At 43.7% G+C, this 18,571-nt stretch overlaps 1 protein-coding gene across 3 annotated transcripts in view; it reads left to right on the forward strand.

The window, feature by feature from the left end:
- The window catches only part of TRMT12 (tRNA methyltransferase 12 homolog), a 50,622-nt gene extending 32,310 nt beyond the window's left edge, over positions 1-18,312 (forward strand). Inside the window, exons 3-6 of one of the 3 annotated variants that reach the window (XR_011493333.1) lie at positions 6,697-6,818; positions 8,766-8,847; positions 9,242-9,374; positions 10,363-11,587. Coding sequence is in view for 2 of the 3 variants with exons in the window: in XM_044743754.2 (XP_044599689.2) it covers positions 14,241-15,560 (1,320 nt within the window). In the remaining variant the exon portion in view is untranslated. Of the gene's footprint in view, positions 1-6,696; positions 6,819-8,765; positions 8,848-9,241; positions 9,375-10,362; positions 11,588-13,706 lie in introns of those variants that run through there. The other 2 variants (XM_044743754.2, XM_070481564.1) reach the window with 2 other exon arrangements.
- Positions 18,313-18,571: the final 259 nt, after the last annotated feature.

Genomic DNA, 18,571 nt, shown 5'->3' on the forward strand with positions numbered 1-18,571 from the left:
GTGCCTAATGGTTGATGAGAATCAGCCAAACATTCAGGAATATCAAAGACGTATCGCAGCCACAGCACCTCACGCCCTGGTAGACCTGGTGTCCTTGGGTGCAGAGATCGATTTCACGTGTTAGGTACGTGAGTGGAGAAACGACCGTTTAAATCGTCTTATCAATCATTATCTTTTAACTGTGACTCCTTATTTTTCACCAAGCCCTACAAGATGCCTTTTTGCCTGAGATGCTAGCTTCATGGTATAGCTTTCAAAGCTGCAGACAACATGCTTCCCATGTCCAAGATTCAGTTGATGGCAAACCTGTCACTTTAGCCATTTTTAACCATTCCTAGATGATGTTTAGGATGGCTATAAGCTTTTCTTTGATACTGGTCATCGTGACTGAATCGTAGACTTCTAGAACACACCTCTATTGACAGAAAAGGCAAAGGATTATTGGGCCATTGATATATGTTTGTTTTAAATGCAGAGTTGTCAGGGTTCAGGGTGTTTTTCGAGTATGATTTACATACAGTGAAATGCAGTATAAATTCTATAAGATTTCATGAAGGCATACCACCCAAGTTACCCCGTGCCCCTATAAACTACAAAGCATTTCTACCACCCCAGGAAGTACCCTCATGCCCCCTCCTAGTCAATCTCTGCCCCACCCCAGGCAATTGGTGTTCTGATTTCTAGGACCATAAATTAGGTTTGCCTGTTCTAGAGTTCTATAAGTGAAATAATGAATATATATTATTTTCTTGTCTAGCTTTTTCACTCAGCATAACATTTTTCAGTATTTGTCTGTGTTGTTGTGTGTGTGTCAGGAGTTCATTCTTTTTATCGTAGGGCAGTATTCCATTCTCCTATTGGTGGGCATTTGGATTGTTTCAAGATTTTGGAAATTATAAATAAAGCAGCTATGAACATTCTTATGCTAGGTTTTCTGTGGGCATATGTTTTCATTTCTCTTGAGTAAACACATAAAAAGGGGCTTTGTGGGGCATAGGCTGGGTGTCTGTTTATAAGAAACTGCTGAACAGTTTTCCAGTTGGTTGTACCATTGTACATTTGTGCCAGCAGCGTATGAGGGTTTCCATGCTCTATCCTTGCCAACATTTGGTGTTGTCAGTATTTTTCATTTTAGCTATTGTAGTATGTGTGTATTGGTGTCTCATTGTGATTTCAGTTTACATCTACATGATGAAAATTATATTGAGCACTTTTATATGTGTTTATTGCCCGTTTATTTCTTTTGTGTGTGTGTGATATGTTTATTTAGGTCTTCTCCTAATTTTTTTGGTGATAGAGTGTTTTGTCTTTTTATTATTGATTTTCTGGAGAGCTTTATATAGCATTGTGAAGATTTTCTCCACATCTGTGATTGTTTATTCATTATTTTTTGATAAGCAGAAATTTTTTAATTTCATGAAGTCTGATTTATCAAGTTTTTTCTTTTCTTTTTTTTTGTGAGGAAGATTAGCCCTGAGCTAACATCTACTGCCAATCCTCCTCTCTTTTTTGCTGAGGAAGACTGGTCCTGAACTAACATCCATGCCCATCCTCCCAGCTGTGTGGTCTTGGGGGAGTCCTTTCCCTCTCCTGAGCCTTCATTCCCTCACCTATGGCAATGGGGATAATGGTACAGTTTACCATTACCAGTTTCCTTTACAGGGTTGTTGTGAGGATCACATGGGTCAGTAGACGCAGAGTATCTAGAACAGAGCCTTTCCTATAACAAGCATTATAAATTTATTTATTCCTGTTGGTAGTATTATCCTTCACTTCTGATCTGGACAACTAACACTGTCTACTTTACTTTTCTTAAAGGCCTAAAAACTATTTTTAAGGTTACAGAAGAATTTCCATGCATCTGACTATTTGCATAACTATTTCCTTTAATCAAACAAGGCAGAGGCCGGCCTGGTGGTACAGCGGTAAGCGCGCACATTCCGCTTCAGCAGCCTGGGGTTTGCCGGTTGGGTCCCGGGTGCAGACATGGCATCGCTCAGAAGGCCATGCTGTGGTAGGCGTCCCACATAGAAAGTAGAGGAAGATGGGCATGGATGTTAGCTCAGGGCCAGGCTTCCTCAGCAAAAAGAGGAGGATTGGCAGTGGATGTTAGTTCAGGGCTAATCTTCCTCAAATAAATAAATAAATAAATAAATAAATAAATAAATAAAATAAGAAATAGGTATTAAAAACAAAACAAAAAAACGAGGCAATGCGGTATCCACATAGCACAGCCAGAAGGACCTTTGACTACAATGTACAACGATGTAGTGAGGGGCTTTGGGGAAGGAGAAGATAAAAAAAACAGATTGGCAACAGATGTTAGCTCAGGTACCAATCTTTAAAAAAACCCAAAAAACAATATTTCAAAACAACTACAATATCCTTGGGTGAATTAAAACTGATTTTTGGGGCCGGCCTCGGGGTGCAGCGGTTAAATTCGCATGTTCTGCTTCAGCGGCCTGGGTGGGCCGATTCAGATCCCAGGTGTGGACATGGCACCCCTTGTCAAGCCATGCTGTGGTAGGCGTCCACATATGAGAATGCCTCTCTACGGATATGCTCTCCTCACTTTGTTGATATTAAACACCTGTGGCCAACTTGGCCTCGTCCTCTCCTGCAATTCTCCCAACAACTCTGTGAAGTGGGTTCTATTATACCCAATTTCCACGTCAGAAAGCAGAGTAAGAAAGTAACAAACACCAACAAGGTAGTAGCGAGGATTTGATTTTTTTTTTTTTAACCCATGCAGAATAATTTATTTAATTATGTGTTTATTGAAAACACATCTCTGAGTGTCTTCCATGACCAGGCATTGTTCTGGGGTGAGATGATGATGATGCTGCTGCTGAAGCAATAATAGCCGGAAATTTTTAATCATTCCCTATGTGCCAGGCACTGTGTTGAGGACTTCATATACATGAGCTGGAACTCTCCAACAACTCTGTAAGAGGTGCATTTATTGTCACCCGTGTAAAGATGAAACTGAAGCACAGAAAGCTTAAGTTACTTGACCCAGGTAACACAATGGAAAGTGATGAAGCCAGGAATGGAGCCCTTCCCACAAGAACCTCCTTACAGACATTTTTAAATCCGTGTCTGTTTACTTCTGTATCCCCATCATCGCACCTAGCACCTGGTATAGCGTTGGCGCTCAATCAGTGTTGATTGTATGAATTTGCTTTTTAAACATAATCCCACAGATAATTTTGATGGGGTGTGTGTGGGTGTGTCAGGGGTGCATATGAGATCACCTTGAGAGAAACTGCTTTGGTGACTGGAATTTCAAAGATGGCTGGGAGCCACAGAAGATCTGGACTAGAAAGAGCATTTGAAGCCATCCAGCTCTGCCGTATTAATTTTCTTGTAGGAAACTTGGGCCCAGAATATCTAGCTCTACATTGTTCATTTGGTGATGCAGAAGTTGAGGCCCAGATAATTTAAGTGATGTGTCCAGGATAGCACGTTTACTAACTGGCAGAGCCATCCATCCGCAGGCCCAGCTCCATCTTTCCTTGACATCAGATTGGCCCTAGATTCCACAGCAATAGGCCCACAACCCTGCCCCTGTGACAGGCTACACGGCCACAGCCACAGGAGGATTGCTGGGGCTGGGTTCAGACCCACACACGAGTTGTGTCATCTTGTACAAGTTCCTGAGTCTCTCTAGGCCTCAGTTTCATCATCAACAGAGCAGGGATAAAACCCCACTCACAGAGCTGTCATGCAGATGAAGTGAAATAGCGTGTAAGGTTTCCATAGAACAGGGCCTGACGAAAACCTCCAGAATAAATGTCTGTGTTAGACTATATTTTGAAGTGTTTATTTACATGGTTTTGCTTTTCCCCTTTAACTTTATCTCTTTGTCCCCATCATTTACGAGGCTCATTGCTTGTCGCCTCGGGAGAGATGTAACAGGAGAGAGCAGAAATAGCCAGTCCATCTTCCTGAAACTTTTTCCCAAAAGCCTAATCCCCAGGAACAGGGAAGAATTCCAGACACAAACTGAAAGTCTTGGCAAGAAGTCTGGGGGCAAAATTAAGAAAGGGAAATTCTGTAAAAATTTGGGGTGGGGGAAAACAGAGAGGAGAAAGGTTCTGTAGGTCCTGAGTGAAGAGGGAAGCGGGCCCCACATCCCGGCATGGCCCCCAGGTTTGTCTGGGCAGATGGGAGTACAGTGAAGCTCCCCAAAAAATCCCCTGACCTACCCAAGTGTGGTGGAGAGGCCCAAGAGGCCACGCAGAAGCAGACAATTGTAATGGCAGCTGACCAGGGGCCCCATTTCCCCACTCTTGGGCATCATCAGAATCTTGAAATCACAGCAAAATTCCAGGTGTCAAGAGGGTCTCCAAGACCATGGCCCAGTCCTCAGTGGGGAGAACCCCAAGGATGGGTTTGCTGTTTCCAGCAGGTGAGAGAAAGAGAAGCTTGGGCTAGACATTAAGTTGAATTGCAGAAAATAAAGCAGCTACTGCTTGTTCTAAATGTGGTGGATAAGTGTCCAGGGCCACTCATGGCCAAGAGACCGAGTAAACTCTGCCGGTGGCCTGTGCCCTGTGCACACCTCAGCACACTGCTGGTGGGCCGGAGAGCTGAGGAGCTCAAGGAGGGCAGTGTGTGCTCAGGCCCCGCACCGTGCTGCACGGCCTCCCCAGAACAGCCAGCCCAGAGCCAGGGCCTGTGGGGCCTGGAACTTAAAAATTTGTGGCCCTCTTTAAGAAAAAGAATAGAAAATTAGGAACAAAAAATATTTATTTAGAATAAGAAATTCCAACATATTGCTAACTTTAAAAAAACTGACGAATATCAAAAACATTATAAAATTTGGAAAAATAACACTATTATGAATTGTGCCGAATACATCTATATATGATACCGTTTCATCATTTTTAGCTGCATATTCTTTGATCCCTTCTATGTATGACAACAAATTTGTAGTACCAATTTCCACAGAGAGAATAGAAATATGATTCAGTCTTTTCTCAAACATAGTTGATTGAAGGTTGCTTTTTATTATTAATGGTTGGAATGCATAAAACATGAAACTTCATCACAGGCATACTTTCTGTTTTTATTAATGCTACTGCTTTGTGGCCTGCAAACACAAGAATTCTGATAAATTCAAATTTGTACATTGCCATCTAAATTTTTTATTTAAAAATATATATTTTATTAATGTATACAACGGTGAAAAAACTAGATTTTCAATTTTTCTGTCTTTGGGACATTAAAGCAACAGCAAATGGCAAATTTCTGTCTCCCTTGATTTTATACAGAAGAAACATTCAGTTGCACTCATATCTTTTAAAATGCTTTCGTGTGGGGGCTGGCCCAGTGGCCCAGCGGTTAAGATTGCACGTTTCACGTCTTGGTGGCCCGGGGTTCGCCAGTTCGGATCCTGGGTGCAGACGGGGCACCGCTTGGCAAAAGCCATGCTGTGGTAGACGTCCGACGTATAAAGTAGAGGAAGATGGGCATGGATGTTAGCTCAGGGCCAGTCTTCCTCAGCGAAAAGAGGAGGACTGGCAGTAGTTAGCTCAGGGCTAATCTTCCTCAAAAAATAAAATAAAATAAAACAAAAAGCTTTTACGTGACAATGTGTTTTGGCCCTGTCGTATTTGATTTTCTGGCTGGAGCTGCACTACTGTAATCATAGGAAAGTATAATGCTGGGTTTTCCTTTTCTTATTTTGGTTTACACAAAAAATGTAACGTTTTGGAAAATTCTCAGCTAGCAAGCACTTCGTTTTAAAATTTCTTGACAAAAGATCTAATCACATTGTGAGGGGGATGACCTATTTGTCTTATTTAAGATGCATGGGTCGAGTGACAGGGCATGCTTTTGGAAACTCAAAGGAGGGCTAAGGTGAGACATAAACATCAGGTGTCTGCGTCTTTGCCTGCTGTCCGCGCGTGCCTGGCTGCGCTGCTGGCATCTCGGCCAGGCTGGCCTTTTGTTCTTTTCCTGCTCATGAGTTGGTTCTTATCCTAGAGCAAGTTTCTTCTTGTGGATATTTGTCTATGTTTTTGCTCTATTCTACCAAAATGGGATCTAATCCAGAAAACTTGAATACTCCTGAGGTCGGATGATGAGTGGTATAATGATTAAGACCTGGAGGCTGGAACATGGGCCTGCGGCAAGATTCTAGTGCTTTGGTATTCCATTTAAGCTGTTTAATGAGTGCTGTGGGTTTCTAAAGTGGAAGAGTATGTCTTAGTGAGTTTAACTTGTGTTGAATGTGATTCTTCACTAGATATCCTACTCTTTAAGTTTTTAAAAAATGTATGGTGCATTTATGATTATGTGTGTTGCACTATTGAGTATATTCCTGACAGGAGAGAACTTCCATCTTAACCATTGTTGAGAACTGAATCTTCCACTTAAAATTGTACATGTCTGGGGGCCAGCCCGGTGGCACAGTAGTTAAGTTCACATGTTCCGCTTTGGCGGCCCGGGGTTCCCTGGTTCGGATCCTGGGCGTGGACATGGCACTGCTTGTCAAGCCATGCTGTGGTAGGCGTCCCATGTATAAAGTAGAAGAAGATGGGCACGGATGTTAGCTCAGGGCCAGTCTTCCTCAGCAAAAAGAGGAGGATTGGTAGCAGTTAGCTCAGGGCTAATCTTCCTCAAAAAAAATAAATAAAAGAAAATAAGATTGTACATGTCTGAATATTAAAATAATTTTCTGTACTCTAGTTATTGATCTCTTACTTTTGAAACCTGGTCCGTGACCTGCATCCTCCCAGTGCCCAGCACCAGAGAAGGTGTTCGCGTCCCCACGGGACATCTGGACCTGCACTTTTGCATCAAGATGCCAGGTGAGTCAGCAGCTTGTCATAGAAGTGTTCCTGGAAACTATTCCTAAGCCTGAAGAGCTAGCAAGAACTTACCTACATACAGAACTGAGCGCAGTCATGTAAATGTTTCCCACTAACCCAAAACTAAATGTATTCTTCTCTCAGCTTAACCTACTGGGTCCCCAAAATGCCCGCAGACACTCCAGAGTCAACGTATGTGAAGGGCAGTGTGCCAGAGGGAAAGGTGGCATGGAGTGACACAGTATCTTAACCATTTGTGGTTAAGACATCGTACTTTTGCAAATTTTACAAAAACACATGATCTTCTGAAACCCTTGTGTAGGGCCCCTCACAGGGTTGGAAAGAGCCTGTGCAAGTGAGGGGACCTGAAACTTAAGCTTCATTAATGTCACAGCAAATCTGTTTCTGAGAACAGGAGAGAAGCTCACTAGCTGATGCTGTTCCAAGGTTGAGTCTAGTGTAAACAGGGGCCCCACACCTTAATTCATCTGGTGAGATTGTTACACATCTGGTCTCCCGAAAGCAGAATGACTTGACTCTGAAAAGTCATTTCTCAACCAACAGTCATCCTGTGCAGCTCCTTGCCCAGGCGCTGTGCTGAGGGTCAGAGCAGAGAGAAGCAAATGTGGGCCCCTGCTCCTGAAGGGGTCACTGTCTGGCGAGGTGGATCTCTGTGCTCTGTGGCATGTGCCACGTGTGAGAGATGGACAGAGATTTTAATGGTGCACTAACAGAGGCATGAGTTCCTCCAGATCTGAGGGTGTGGGAGGGAAGGAAAATGGCTGGGGAAGGTGGGAGGGGGTGCTGCCTGAGCTGAGTTTAAAGGGTTTAGGTGGAGAAGAGGGGTAGGGATACCCCCCATTTTCTCGGGGCCGTGATAGGTCATCTTCTTTCATGATTTCCTAAAACCTACAGGTGCATGGACTGGCCAGCTGGGCAGAAGCATGCAGTGGGCAGAAGGCAGGTTCCCAGAGCTCTCACTGCAGCCACACAAAGGAAGTGACGCCCTTAAGCACTTCCTTTGGGAATGTCACCCACCCATTCTATTTGCCCACGAATGCTTCCCCTGGTGGAGACACCTGGCAATACATTCCAACTGGGCCATTCTCTTCACTGGCTCCAGGTTTTTATGCCAACAACTGTAATCCAGAGAGCTCTAAATTGTGTGTCTATATATTTTATTTATTAATTTTGGAAAAGAGTTATAGTACTAATATATTATGCACTTCATTGCATATATACAGATATAGAAATGAGAGATATGAGATACAAAAAATGAATCAAGAAAGGAAAAGTTTCATATTTTCCCTCCTCACCCACTGGGACCCTCTTGCGTACTCATGGGGTGCATTGCATCGTTTTGGAGATCTCTGAAACCCAGTGTTGTCACACAGTGCTTGAAAGCAGCATGGGGCAGTGGTTAAAAAAGCAGACTCAGGATTTAGTTGGCCTGGATGTGATTCCTGCTCCCCCACTTCCTAGCGGGGTGACAACCTTAATATCCTTTTCTTTAGAACACGAAGAATAATACTGCACACTTCACAGAGTTACTGGAAAAGTTAATTACTATGGTAAAACATTGAAGTCAGTGCCTGGCACATGGTAAGCACTTGGTAAATGTTCCTCAGTGCTACTATCAAAAATTATTTAGGGGCTGGCCCGGTGGTGCAGTGGTTAAGTGCACACGTTCTGCTTTAGCAGCCTGAGGTTCGCCGGTTTGGATCCCAGATGTGGACATGACACTGCTTGACATGCCATGCTGTGGCAGGCGTCCCACATATAAAGTAGAGGAAGATGGGCATGGACGTTAGCACAGGGCCAGTCTCCCTCAGCAAAAAGAAGAGGACTGGCAGCAAATTAGCTCAGGGCTGATCTTCCTCAAAAAAAAAAAAAAAAATTTAAATCTTTTTTTTTTTCTACACTGTCCAAAAAATAAAAACAAAACAGATGGGAGGAAAAGGAAAGAGAAGCCTGGAAGGACTTCCTGAGGAAGGTGACCCTCAGTCTGAACTGGAGTTTTCAGAAACAGGTAAGAGTCTGCAGGGTGAAGGCAACCAGAGTCAGCTCAGGCTTTTCTGAGCTAAACTATATTGTGGAAACTTTTTCGCAGATGCTCTTCTTTGCTCTTACGTCTCCTTTCTGTCTCTCATCTGAACTCCTCTCCAGAGCCTCTGTATGGTTTCCAGCAGCTTTTTTGCCCACTGCCTAGAGGAATGCCCTCAATGGCTGATGTTTGCTTACTCTCACTTATACGTCCCCCATTATGGGGACCAAAATGTAAAACCAACCTGCCTCCAAGCCTCCCCAGCAGGCAGGGGTGGCCATGGGACCCCTTTCTGTCCCAGAGTGGGAGGCAGAAGTCTATGGGGCGGGCACTTCTTATTCCTTTTGTTCTGCTCTATTCCTGCTTCGTTTTTTCACAGAGCCTAGAAGTGTAATGGCCATCTTGAAACCACAAGGATGAAAGAGTCACCTAAGGCTGGGAAGGAGCCTGGTTTACTGACGATGTCCCTGAACAGTTACACCAGCCCTGGACTTCTTTTTATATTAAAAAATGTACACCTCCCCACTTATTTTGAGCTGCTGTTTGTTGGGGGTTTTGTTACCTGCTGCCAAACACACTCACACATCTGGATTAGCCATGTCAGTAAGGATGTCTAACAGAGATGAATGAAGGGCGGCCTGTGGGAAGAGTAGGACCCCTGGGGAGCCCTGGCCATCCAACCATCAGAAACCCGAACTTTCCTGTCTTCAACCTCTTTGGTGCTGGTTATTGCTGCCATCTAGTGGCAATATTTTGGAAGTAAAACACTCTTTCCGGCCATGAACTTTTTTTTTCTTCAGATCTTTCTCCTTTCCATCCATCCATCATTCATTCATTCATTCATTCATTTGTGCATTCTAAAGATATTTTATGAGGCCCTACTATGTGTGTGGGTCCTCATAAATACAATAAGGATACAATAATGAGGGGGGAAATCCAGCTCCTGTCCCTTGAAACTGATACACTAGGAGACTTTCATGAGCTAACGAGGGATAGAGAAAACACACATTAAGTACATTTTGGAAGTGTGAAGTTTGAGGTGCCTGGGAAACATCAAATGGGGGTAGATGGTAGACAGGTGTACCCATAAGAAGCAGCAGTCAGTGAGGTGGGAGGAAAAGCAACAGAAGGTGTTCTTCAAAATGCAAGAGAAGGACAGCTCGATCTCTTCTCCACTCTCACAAAGCACTTGAAATTGTAACTCCAATAGCACTTAACTCATGGCATTAGTTATCCGTGAGTGTATCTACAACTCAGAATTGAGTTCTGTGAAGGCAGGAACTACATCTTATTTGATTGTCTATGCTTTAATGAGCTTAGCACTGGGGAGTTTGTCAAATAGTTGGTGTTCAAACAATGCAGAAGTGATACTAAAATGAATGAACAAGTGAAGAGGCACCCACTGGAAGGGACAGGCATCCCAGGGGCAGCAAGCAGAGTGAAGAAAGGTAGGAAGAGAAAAAGGAGAAGGGAAAAGCAATTATTCCTCTTTATTTCCAGGCTCCAGGATCTCTCAAGCCATGGAGGAAAGCTCTTGTGAATTGAGCCAGCCAGCCCAACACCATTCAGAACCTCCTTCCTACATGAAAGGTGACAGCGTACAGGGGAGAAAAGCCCTTAAAGACTCAAATGCAGCCTCTCTTGTGAGGGGCTGGTGGATGGTCCCTACATCTTGAATGTGTTTGGCATCTCATCGAGAAGAGGTGGTAAAACAAACTCGTCTTCAGCTGGAGTCTCTGTGATTGAAATTCATACGGAATGTAATCGTTCCAGCCACATTAGGAGAGGCAGCTTCATGAAAAAGTTTGCCCACCCTCCCCTCTCCTCTCCTCTCCACTTAATTTCCCTAACCTACTTCTCCTTACTAAGTAATTATCCTCTTCTGCATTTGAGCTCATGGATTGTCTACAAGCTTGTTTATTATTGTCATTGCTGGTTTCTTTTGCTTTGTTGTGGTTTTAATGAGTTCAAGTGACAGAAATGGTAGGGAAAGTGAGGTCATGTGCCTAAGTGATGGTGGACCAAGGTGGCCGTCTACAAGTGTGGCTCATTTGTAAATCTGCAGTTATTAAAAGGACCATTTCCAACTCTCAAACATTAAGTTAGCTTTCAAATCAAACCCCCCAATATTTTGTTTATCTCATATTAAAAGTAAGGTGTGTCTGGGTCAAAGTCTGTACTACCTTATTTTAATTATTGTTGCAAGATATCAGACTGACTTTGGAACAGAAGGAAACCTGGAGAAGAAACACTTTGTAAGATATGACTTCTCCCATCGCCCACTACAAATAAAACTAAAGGGAGCTGCCATTTGTGTGGGACACAGAAAACAATTTCCTTAGTGTGTTACAGATTTTCTAAATATGTTTCTAAGATTTAAAAATACATTTGTTCATCATATATAATTTGTAACTAGAGAAAAATGTACAAAAGAAAATGGAATTACCTATAATTGCATCACATCCAGGAATCATTGTGAATCACTGTTCACATTTTAGAGCTTGCCCTAATAAACTTGTTTAAATACATGAATAACATGGCACTACCTAAGGCATAATTGTATATTTTGCAATTTAACACTGCATAAGGAGTAACCTCCCATGTCATTAAAATTTCTTATGATCATCATAATAATTGTATATTTCCATCTAAAAGATGTACCATAATTCATTTAACCATTCATCTACAGGCTTAAGTAAAACAGAAAGGACTATTTTAGTTTGTCAATCTTTGTCTGAATTTCTGATTATTTCTACCTTCATGGATAGATTATTGCTTCAATGGGTTCAAGTCTCTTTGTGCTCAAAGCAGTCATTCTCTTAATAACTATGGTATTTGCCAAGCAATGACTTATGACCAGGAACTATACAAGATGCTGGGGATATAGCAGTAAACAGAAAAAGAACTTTCCCCATCTGTGAGAAGATTATCTGCTACTGGCGGAGACAGGCATTTAAGACTAAACAAGTAAATAACAAACTAGGGTTAAAGAAGAAATTAACAGTGTTAAATAGACGTAACAGTGGAGGGAAGAGAGTGACACTTGTAGAGAGAGTGTTGAATGAAGGCCCCACAAGAAGATGACCTTCAGACAAATCCCCAGCCACTGTATCTTCTAGGGGAGGGGCATTTCAGATAAAGGGAACAGCAAATACAAAGGTAAAAGCATAAGAAAAGGCTTGATCTATTTTAGGAAGTGAAAGGAGACTGATGTCCCTAGAGTGTGGTTAGCCTGGGGAAAAGTTCCATCTCAGGCTGATTTAGGAGCCAGATCGTGCATAGACTGGTGGGCCGGCAAGGAGCAAGGGCCAGGGCAATGGGTAGGCAGGAACAGTTTGTCAGTAGGAAGGGAAAGGATCAGAAACTATGTTTTGAAAACTCTCATCCTGGTTGGTATGTGGACAATAAAAAAGAAGGTATGAGTCCTATTGGAAAGACCACTGAGGAGGCAGCTGCAGTAATCTATGTGTATATGGAGTATATAAACACATGGCAGCTGACCATCAAATAGTTATAGGAAGTTGAGGAAAAGGAGGGGGAGAGGTGATTGAAGATACTTTCTAAATGGTGTGCCTGACTAAATGGATGGATGCTGGAAAGTATGGCACTATTATATATATGGGAGGCGGGGGGCGGTGACAAAAAGAAATCTGTTTTAGACATATTAAATATGAGTTGCCTATTAGACACCAAATTGAGATATCAAAGATACAAATGGTATTAGAGTTGGGAGTGGGAGATATGGAGTGGTGAGAAATATGAACTTAAATATCAGTAGATATGAAGAGTCAAGAGAGATGTTGTTAAAGATGGCAAATGGCAGTATATTTATATACTGATAGGGATAATCCAGGAGAGAGAGAGAAATTGAGAGCACCAAATTCTAACCACTAGACCGCCAGGGACAGAAAGAAATTGAAAGTGCAGGACATAGAGAGGATTCCTGAAAAACTGAAGTCCTGAGAGAACCCTGGGAGACAGACTAGAACATGCCTCCACAGTATTCTGACTAAGGTGTGTAGAAGCCGGAAATTTATTCACCAACTTCCATCAGTCACTGGTTGAGGGATGCTCCCAGGAGATGGGGGGATGGGGTATTAATTCCCCAGGATTTCTGGCCTGTCCTGGACATGGGCTAAGCCAATTCTGGTGAGGAGAGAAAGCCATCAGGCAAAGACTCCTAAGTGCTTGCAGTTAGAAGCCATTGGGTTGGCATATACAGGAATGGTGAGCCCCAAGGGTATATGAAGCACTAAGAGGGTCTTCTACACTGTCCTGCTTGACGTTTTCTCCACGGAATCCGAGTCTTAACCATAGAGACCAGACTGAAAACAACAACAACAACAACAACTCTGATTGATACTGAATAGCTGTTGAGAAACAAAAAGGTGGTTTAGTCATAGCCTTGTGCCTCCCATACATATAGACCTGAACTGGGCACTTCAATTAATGTTAACCTCTCTGGGCCTCAATACCCTAACCTGTACAATGGTGGCAAGTAAGTGGAAAGGCTAGGGGTTCTTTACAACTCTTATTTTCAATTATTTGAATTTATCTGTAGGGGAATTCCCCTTTGTCCTTATTAGATTCTATCAAAGCATTCCAACAAGTATTTAATATCTGCCATATAACCATTCCACTTGTTACATTATATCTCTTTTGAGTATCTACTCTTTACTAGTCACTGTTCAAAGCATTTTATTTATAATATCTCTAATCACTATGGCAGTCATCTGAGGAAGTCAACACAGTTTCCATTTTATAGGTGAAGGTTCTGAGAGGTGATTTGATTTACCCAAACTCAGATCCGTCTGACTTCCAAACACTTGTTTCTTATACTGCAGGACAGTGAGATGGTGAGGACTATCTCTGCAAGGAAAAGGAATGGGGAAGCTGGATCTGATTCTTCACTCTCAGCAAATACGGTGGCCGCGCATCGGATCTGAGAGCGGCTTGAGACTATAGGAAGCCTTTTTCCAAATTCAGCCCATCATTCCAGGTTCACTTCTCCTTTTGGATTCGTGAGCAGCACTGAAGAGAGCGCATGAGGGCTCTGAAGGATACCGACTAATCTGAAGTTTTTGAGCCCACACAGTTCCTCGTTATTATTAACGTCCTCTTAGGCTGAAGCAAACAATGGTTCACCACAATAAAGATGGCGGCAGCTGCTTCACCACGGCAACGACGACGCAATTTGCCAACAAGCGCGTCAATATCGTTTAGTGCGGGCCTGCCCGTTTTACGTCACTTCCGGCCCCGGCACAGCGGCGTGCGCGCCGCTCTTCCTGCTGCGGCCGTGGCTGTACCGAGGGAGGTGAGCGGACCTTGAGCGGAGGAAGACTCACGGAGGGAATTGTAAAGAATGTGGGGCCAGCAACATGGACAGAGAAGGTGGGAAGCCCGCGGCTGTTGTCGCAGTTGTGACTGAGCCTCGGTTTACCCAGCGATACAGGAAATATCTCGAGGAGCAGAAACTCCTGGATAGACAGCACCGCGTGGAAAAGATGCCAGATGGCACCGTGGCGCTACCCGTGCTGGGAGAGGCCCTCCTGGAGCAGCATCTGTGGGAGCTGAGGAATCGTGTGGCCCCAGGCAGCACCTGTAGGCTAACGCAGCTCCTGGATCCTGTTCCTTCAAAGAAGGCCCAGGGTTGTTCACCTGCCCAAAGGCTGTGTCTTGAGGTGAGTCGCTGGGTAGAGGGCCGGGGAGTGACGTGGTCAGCGGAGTTGGAGGATGATTTGCCCCGATCTTGGCAACGACATGGTAACCTCTTGTTGCTGAGTGAGGACTGTTTCCAAGCCAAGCTATGGAAAAATCTGGAACCAGAACTCTGGAAGACGGTTGCTTCGGCACTCGGTGTCCAGCGTTTGGCCAAAAGAGGGCGGGTATCACCGGATGGCGCTCGAACTCCAGCAGTGACTCTGCTGCTGGGCGACCATGGCTGGGTCGAGCATGTGGATAATGGGATCCTATATAAGTTTGACGTGACCCAGTGCATGTTCTCCTTCGGAAACATCACTGAGAAGCTCCGAGTGGCATCGTTGCCCTGTGCTGGAGAAGTGCTGGTGGATCTCTACGCAGGGATTGGTTATTTTACATTGCCGTTCCTAGTTCATGCTGGTGCTGCTTTCGTCCATGCCTGTGAGTGGAACCCTCATGCTGTAGTTGCTCTGAGAAATAACCTTGAGATCAATAGAGTAGCACATCGGTGCCAGATACACTTTGGGGATAATAGGAAACTGAAGCTTGCAAATATTGCGGACAGGGTGAACCTGGGGCTGATTCCTAGCTCTGAAGAAGGCTGGCCCATTGCCTGCCAAGTGCTACGACAGGATACTGGGGGCATTTTGCATATCCACCAAAATGTGGAATCTTTCCCAGGGAAGAATCTCCAGTCTCCTGGAAGCAGTGAAATGGAGAAGGAGGTTTGGCCTTATCCTCAGCATATTATCACCAAACAATGGAAAAATGGAGCTAGCAGGGATTCTAGGAGAAAAATACTGTCGGCAGCCACCAAGCCAGAGTGGCAAAGGTGGGCAGAATCTGCAGAAAATCGCATTGCCAGTCTTCTTCAGCAGATGCATGGGAAACCGTGGAAGACAGAAATCCTGCACATCCAACTGGTGAAATCCTATGCTCCCCACGTGGATCACATAGTCCTCGATCTGGAATGCCGCCCCTGTCCTCTAGTTGGCTAGAGAAGGTGGATCCTGAGACACAAGGATCTACGTGTGAGTGATCCTTAATGCATCAGCTCAGGCCAGGATCTCACCCCTCTTGTCTCCTGGTAATCTAATATTTTGTGGCCCTGAAAGCAGGGCCAAAACCAATCCAAATCATTTCATTCATCTTCCATTAACATGTTAAGAATGAGCTACATATCTGGGAGAAGCAGTGTGCTCATTGAAATGAGGCTCATCTGTGCAAACATGAATTCCGAATTCTGACCTCAGTTCTCTCTGACCTTGGGGACAAGGTTCCACTATTCTTTTGGGCTTCGATTTCCTCATTTGCAAAATGAGGGTTTCTTTGAACTTCCTCCCATGGCTGTTATCTAAGAAGCAGTTGTACACAGGGCATTGGTTATTTAAGGGTGAGGGACACAGTGCTGTTTCCAGATCCGCTCCAGCTCCAATATGGAAAATTGACTCGAGGGGAGCCAGGATGGAAGCAGGGAAACCAGTGAGGACGTTGTCCAGGCATGAGGTGATGGTGGCTTGGACTAGGGTGGTAGCAGTGGGAGGGTTGGTGGATTTGAGAAATAAAATTGATGGGACTAAGTAATGAAGTCTAAATCGAAGCATTAAAATGGTGCTGCTTTGTTACTATGAATGACTAAATAAGGGAGGGAATAGGGCTAAAATTACTCCAGCATATTAACTCCATTCTCCTACTTGAGCATTCTTTTTTGTTTTTGTTTTTTTGGGGGGGGGAAGATCAGCCCTGAGTTAACATCTGCTGCCAATCCTCCTATTTTTGCTGAGGAAGCCTGGCCCTGAGCTAACATCCGTGCCCATCTTCCTCTACTTTATATGTGGGACGCCTACCACAGCATGGCTTGCCAAGCGGTGCCATGTCTGCATCCGGGATCTGAACCGGCGAACCCCAGGCTGCTGAAGTGGAACATGGGCACTTAACCACTGCACCACCGGGCCAGCCCCCTGAGCATTCTTAAATAAGTGGATGTGTAGGGGGGATGTCATATATTTATTGTGGTAGAAAAAGGGTTAAGAATGACTGCTTTAACTCACAGGGAAACTACATTTCCAGCCTTAGGCTTGTGCAGTAGCTGCCAATTGCTAGCTATTTTAAAAGTTTGCATTAAAATCTTAGATTTTTACAGGCCTCAGACTCCCTCGTCATCCTCCTTCCCTGGCCGACATAAGGAGGTATAGGAAATGAGAGGTACTCTGCAGAGTTTCAAGCCTCACTTTATTTTATGGCTGTCTGTCATCTCAATGTTCATCTTTGGAACGACTGATTGTAAAGAATCAGTCTGTTGACCTTCAGGATGACTGATTGTCAAGAATCACCTTTCAGAGCTTTGGTGTGCTTTGAAACCATCTGGGCTGTTTGCCTGATGGAGGAAATATAGAAAAGTGTAACTTTATCAAGATTATGATTGCAACTGGCATTTGGCTGGCTAGGTTGCACTGGGCTGCTTGTCTTGCTTTTGCAACAGTGGCAGTTAGCACAAGATTGGTGCCATTTGTGTTATTTCACAAATATTAAGTGCCTACTATGTACATGAGCTGTAGGAAATATACGTTAGATAGAGTCCATGCACTGAGGTGCTCACAACCCAGCAACAGAAATAACATAAGTACTCAAAGCATTGGAATACAATACAGTAAGTGCCATATGAGTGACAGCAAGTTGTAGGAGGGCAAAGGTGGGGAAGAAAAGTTCTGAGAATTGCATGGGGACATCTTCAGAGAGGTAGTGTTTGAATTGGCTCTTAAAAACAGAGTAAAACTTTGATAAGTGGAGTCAGGGTGGAAACATGCTGGTTGAAGAGAATAACAGGTGCAAAAGTTCGAATGCCCAGAAAATGTTTGGAACATTGTCATTAGATCATTTTGGAACAGAAGCAGCAGTGGGAGGAGTGTTGAAAATAGGGGTTGTAAGGATTAGAAAGAACAGTATCTTGTACACAATAAGCCCCCAGGAAATGTTAGCTACTGTGTGATCCCACCACAGAAGGTGGCGGGGCCTGCTTGTTTCCATTCCCATCCCACAGGAGCCCCAGAACTCATCTCCTCTTTTACATATTGGGTTTCTTTCAACGTGTGTGCCTACAGCTTTCTCTCAAACTAAAGATGCCAGGCTGGGGCTTGAGCCAATATGGGGAGGAAGGCAGGAGAGAAACAATGAGGACATGAGTCAGAGAACCACTTGTCCAGGGGCTGAGGAGTAACCTTCCTGTCCTAAGCTGCGGATAGTCAGCTGATGTCAGGTGCATCGGAATGAATTCATTCAACCTATTGTATATATCAGGCCTTGAGTGTTCAACAGTGTAAGAAGATTGAGAGTTAATGAGTAGGAGTTATGTGTGAATGGAAGAAAATAAGGGTCCCTTAAGCCTTTTCTCCACTTGAGTATATCCATTTATGTTACATCTTTCTCTGAGCACTTGCTAGATTGGTCTGGTCAGGAAGAGGCATCTAATGTAAGCAAGGAAAAAACACTGAAAGGGTCAGGAGGCTCACGGAGTCCTTGTCACTTCAATGCAGGAATTAGTAAAGCTCTAAAGGCTTCCTTTGTGACCATCAGTATTAGTTGCCAGTTAATGCACCTGCTTGATGGAGATGTCATGATTAAAGACAATAATAATTTTATTTAACTCCCTCAACCATGAGTGCTCTATTTTTTAACTCTATAATTTTAATAATTTATGTGCATGTATTAATATATGAGTATAATGTATGCATTTTAAATATACAAACATAGAAACTTAAAATGATGAGAAAGAAATAAACAGAAAAAGCATTTTTTTATTAAAAAAATTTTTTTTTAATAATTATGCTTCTATGCATCTTTTTGGTGAGGAAGATTGGCCCTGAGCTAACATCTGTTGCCAATCTTCCTCTTTTTTTTTTTTACCCCTCCCCAAAGCCCCAGTACATAGTTGTATATCCTGGTGTTAGGTCATTCTAGCTCTTCTATGTGGGAGACGCCTGCCACAGCATGGCTTGATGACTGGTGTGTA

Source organism: Equus asinus, chromosome 12 (assembly GCF_041296235.1).
Source record: "Equus asinus isolate D_3611 breed Donkey chromosome 12, EquAss-T2T_v2, whole genome shotgun sequence".
Lineage (NCBI taxonomy): Eukaryota > Metazoa > Chordata > Mammalia > Perissodactyla > Equidae > Equus > Equus asinus.